The sequence below is a fragment of the Carassius auratus genome, chromosome 38 (genome assembly GCF_003368295.1).
Source record: "Carassius auratus strain Wakin chromosome 38, ASM336829v1, whole genome shotgun sequence".
Classification (NCBI taxonomy): Eukaryota; Metazoa; Chordata; class Actinopteri; order Cypriniformes; family Cyprinidae; genus Carassius; species Carassius auratus.
The window spans coordinates 1910060-1915591 of NC_039280.1; the positions used below are offsets into that span (position 1 = coordinate 1910060).

The window sequence follows — 5532 nt, forward strand, 5'->3', positions numbered from 1 at the left end:
GGCTTCATTAGCAGATCAATCAACTCATTAAGCTAATTTTCAGCTGCCTAGCCAGTTTTTCACTCATCAGGATTGCACACAACAATCTAATACCCTTCAAAGACTGTGATTTCACTTCACATTGTGTAAAATGTTTAGTTTTATTCATAATAAGGGCTGAGTGTGTCGGAGAAGAGGCTGAGCTAATGCTAATGCTAACGCTACAGATGTGTTTCGGGTAAACTGCATCATTCATGGGTCACTGAACGCTTCAAAATGTGTAAGTAACACTATTATACCACCATATTGTGTTTGGCATGAAAATATACAATCCTGGTTAAAAACCATAATCATAAACGCCCTTATTAGTAGAAACTAGGTCAGACTTAACGCCTTGAAAATAGGTTTGTGAAAGAAAAACAATATAGCATTTTTTTTTTTTTGCGTTATTTTTTAAGGGGTATTTATTTATTTTTTTTAATCAGTTAATCTACGAGTTACGTATATTAGAGTCATTTTCGAGAATAATTAAATATTTTATTGTGTTGGTTAATCGTTCATGAAAAAAAAAATATTATAGTACTTTAATAAATAGTGTTTCTGAACCATATACTAAAGTACTTGAATTAATTTGTTGTGGTAATTGTATAGTTGCTGTGGTAATATAACAACTATAGTAATATAAAGTTTTTTTTTTCAACTATAGGGAATACTGTGTTTTACTACAATACACTACAGTTTACTGTAGTAAAATCAGTATACCACAGTATTTATTACAGTTTATCAGTTCACTACTACAGTATGCTGTAGCATTCACTAACGTATTGTAATATATTTACAGTATAATACACTTTACTATAGTATGACCACAAACTCTTAGAAAAAAGGGATCATTGGGGTTCTATATAGAACCATAGGGTTCTTTACTCAACTCCAAAGAACCTTTTATGCTAAAAAGGTTCTATAATGACAAGAAAGAACCCTTTTGGCACAAAGGGTTCATATCTTACATTTTGTGATCATTTACATGCATTTGAATACACCTAATAATGCAGTGAAAGAACGCACTCAAATTGCACACGCGCACTAGTATGACTTCATCATGTAACTTTACATTAGCCTAGATGCGTGCACTTTTTAGACACGATTTGTTTAGTTTTTTAATATACTTGATACTGTTAAAAGGCACATCATTAAAACAAAAAATATGAGTTCACATTTCACCCCTTAACAAGAGTGGAAAACGTAATTAGAACTAGCTACTAAATTAGTTAAAAACGCCTGTCCATATACAGCTATGAACCCCAAACTGACTCAAACGATTCGCGAAACTTCTATGAACTCCCTAACTGACTAAAATGATTTGCGAACCCGCTACGAACTCCCGAACTGATTCAAATGATACGCGATCCCCAAATTGAACTAAATGATTCGCGAAACCGCTTTGAACTTCCGAAGTGACTCAAATGATTCGCGATCCCCAAATTGATTCAAGTGATTCGCGAACCCGCTTTGAACTCCCGAACTGACTCAAATGATTCACGATCCCGCTCCGAACTCCCGAACTGACTCAAATGATTCTCGATCCCCAAATTGACTCAAATGATTCGCGAACCCGCTTTGAACTCCCGAACTGACTCAAATGATTCGTGATCCCCAAATTGACTCAAATGATCCGCGAACCCGCTCCGAACTCCCGAACTGACTCAAATGATTCGCGAACCCGCTTTGAACTCCTGAACTGACTCAAATGATTCGCGATCCCCAAGTTGACTCAAATGATTCGCGAACCCGCTCCGAACTCCCGAACTGACTCAAATGATTCGCGATCCCAAAATTGACTCAAATGATTCTCGAACCCGCTTTGAACTTCCGAACTGACTCAAATGATTTGCGATCCCAATACACATAATGCTATAAAAGTGTGCACATCGAAAGAAATAAACAGCAGATGTTCATGTTAACAACTTTAACTTGAGAAAACGCTGCTAATACACACATTTATTAATAAAGTAAATAAAACGAAAACATGACACTAGGCTAACATGCCTTGGGATTCCCAAAAAGTTGTGTGTGTGTTTAACGAGAGATATTAACTAGCCCCAGAGATTTTAAATTATTTGTAAAATTTAATAATAGATTGATTTTATTGTAATTGATTTTATTATTATTTTGCACATTAACATTGAACATGTTTTAAATCGGGGAAATTGACAGGGGCTTGGCGCTACATAAAATAAATAAATGCTCCAAAAATGCAAACTTGTGCAAAAACGCACGAGCAAAAGAATCGAACATCAACTCGGATTGCAAATGTTGATCGAAATGTTGTGTAAAATCTCTATTACAATTGCTTAATATTACTACCAACATTTTAGACACAATTGTGTGTGTGTGTATGTGTGTGTGTGTGTGTGTGTGTGTATCTCTCTTCAGATAAGTAGATAAATAAATCCAAAGAATACAGTAATTATTGTTGTTGCTTGCCATTTAAGTGGTTGCTCCTGTTCTGTCACTTCATATGATCAGACACAATTATTCCTAAATTAATGTGTTCACGCATGTAAAATATATAGATTTTCTCTTCATTAAAGAACAACAGCACAAAAAACACACACTCATAAGAGACTGAAGTGTATGAAAGAGTGTTTATGAATAGAACAGTTATTAAAAAAAGAAAACATCCAAAAGAAAACATTACTTATACAGAATGAATCTGATAAATGCACACACAACTATTTATTTGTTCAGAGGTAAACATGAACTTGTATAAAAGTTAAATGTTTGTTCTATCCGACAGATATTGAAGTAGTAATAATAATGACATTTAAATAAATTCTAATAATTGTCATGAAAATAGTAAAGGAAAAAATAAAGAACCATAATTTTTATCTTAATTTCCTTAAAGTAAAATGCTATAATGTGGAGGACATTAACTTGACTTGAGGAGTGTTAAAGCGTCCACAGATTCAGCACAAGGTCCAGACACATCACTATTTGGACTTTTGAGGAAGGCAGTCATGTCCAATCTTAATGAGAAATTTCACCCAGAACCATCAGTCACATTTCACCCCAAAATCATAAGCAAAAAAAAAAAAAAAAAAAAAGAGAGAGTTTTAATGGTTTATTTGTATTCTTTCCTGTGAGAATATCATGCTGAGAATATTTTGCCTCAAAATTCATATTAATGTGTTCCTTGACATTTCAATTATTTCCATTTAATGAGTGATTATCACTAATTTTCACTCTATTAGTGACCTATATTATATGCTGGTTTAAACACATCCAGGCTCTATATATATATATATATATATGAAATAGATAAAGATTATCTAACGCTTACTGCTTCATTAATAATAATAATATTTATATATTAGATGCTATAGTCATGAAAATAATTGCACAAAGCAAAACATGGTTGTTTTAAAGCAAAATATTTAGTTTTAAATTGTTAGTGAAATTGCATAAGTTAAATGTTTGTTCCATCTCACAGATATTGTAGTCGTAGTAATAATAATAATAATAATAATAATAATAATATTATTATAGTCATGAAAATGGTAAAGGAAAACAATGTTTTTGCTATGATTTTGTGGTGATATGACAGACATGGTTTAAACATTAAATGTTAGTTTTATCTGACTGTTTGTTTACGGTTATTATTTAATTAAACGAGCAGCATTTGTCCACAGATTACAGTACACAAATCTTGACCAAATATTGCAGACTAGAGAGGCGCCAGTCAAGTTCTGTTACACTTCAATATTTCACCTACAGCGCTCCGAAATGTGAACGAGACAAAAACAAGAGACTGAAGGCAACTGCAGTGGAGTCGAAATAACAGTACAGTTTATTCACAGGGGGAAGTCAGTGTTTTGATTGGCTGGTTGAGGCTCCGCCCTCGGGCTCTCTTGATTGGCCGGCTGAAGCTCCGCCCCCAGGTTCTTTATAAATGCGACTCAGATGCTTCAGCAGAGCCTCTAGTTCTGGATTCCCTCCGAGCTCTGCGATCAAGCGATAGGCTTCGGCTTCCAGATCCAGCAGCGTCTGACGGGTGTAAGCGAACGAGCCCACCTTCTCCAGATAATCCACGCAGTAGCGCTTGATATCCACGTTCTCCGTGCGCTGCCGGAGGATGTTCTGCACCTGCGTGCTCTCGGGACGCGACCAGATGGCGTGTATAGTGGGGAAGGAGAACTTGCCCTCCGTCAGATCCTCGCAGAAGCTCTTGTTTTCGCTGTACTCCGTCGAGTTCAGGTTGGCGTAGTCGTCCCGGATCTGGAAGAGGAGCCCCAGGGTGTCTAGAAGCGGCTTTAGGTCTGGTTTCCAGTGGGAGAAGAGCTGCATGAGGCCCACGGCGAGGCCGAAGAGGCCACCGGTCTTCTGCAGCACCATCCCGCGGTACTCATCCTCGCTGGGGCAGGTGTAGGTGTCTCTCCAGTGGATGTCCAGACCCTGACCGCGGTGCAGCTCCAGCAGCTGACGGGTGAAGACGTGCACGGCCTCGGGGTGCTCCAGCGTCAGCACCTTCTCCAGACCCAGGAAGTAGACGTAGTTGGCGGAGTTGATGACCGACGGCACGCCGTAGATGCTGTGGGCCACCGGGAAACCACGCCGCAGATTAGAGCTGTCTTCAATGTCATCGATCAGCAGACTGGCGTTGTGCAGCATCTCCGTCACCGCGATGATCACCTGCCGAGACAAATATAACAGCACTGGAAACATCTCAAGCTAAAAACTGCTCATAAATCTTAAAAATAACAGGCGTAAAAAAGAAGAGTATTTTTACAAAGGATTTTAGTGCTAAAACTAGCTGATAAGTCTGTGTAAGGATAGGATGTTGACTCGTAAGTCACTACAATTAAATCAACAACTATCATTAACATTTTAGAAACATATGATGAAAATCTACTTTTAAAAAGATATCGCTTTGGTCTTGGAGGATATCCCTACTCTAGATTTGTGCTTGCATTCTTCTTTGTTTTCATGTCTTACTCTGTCATCATTATTCTACTGTTAATTAAAAGGCTGTTTATATGCACATATTGTTTAATTAGTGACACTTAGCTTGCATTTTAAAATCTTAAGTTGAATGTGGCAACATCTGCAAGATTTCTATGAATAAATCTCTGACCGAGACTATCAGCCAATCACTGTGTGCATAGTTAATAAGCAAAGGAAAAGCTAGATATGTCCAACTGAATGTACATACAGTTAAAAAAACCTCAACTGCCTGATTAAATAGATTTTATTAAATTAAATAAGTTAAAATTAAATGATCAATTTAAAGTAAAAAAATATATAATATTACATAGCATTGATAAATATTGGCCAATTTATAATCTAAAATTAAAACTATATATATATATATATATATATATATATATATATATATATATATATATAATGCATGCATTTTAAATGTTTTTATAATTTATTAATTATACTTACTGAATATAATTTATTACTGTCGATAATTTAGATTAAAAATTATTTTAAGATTATATTAATGTACAACTTAAAATTAAGTACATCAACAATCAAATTACATCT

The 5532-nt window shown here is 35.8% G+C and overlaps 1 protein-coding gene across 1 annotated transcript; it reads right to left on the minus strand.

The window, feature by feature from the left end:
• Positions 1-2607: 2607 nt before the first annotated feature.
• LOC113056634 (geranylgeranyl pyrophosphate synthase) lies at positions 2608-5203 on the minus strand. Its single transcript, XM_074559850.1, has one exon. The coding sequence runs from the start codon at positions 4702-4704 to the stop codon at positions 3847-3849; it is 858 nt and encodes a 285-aa protein (XP_074415951.1). The 5' UTR covers positions 4705-5203; the 3' UTR covers positions 2608-3846.
• Between the last annotated feature and the right edge of the window lie 329 nt (positions 5204-5532).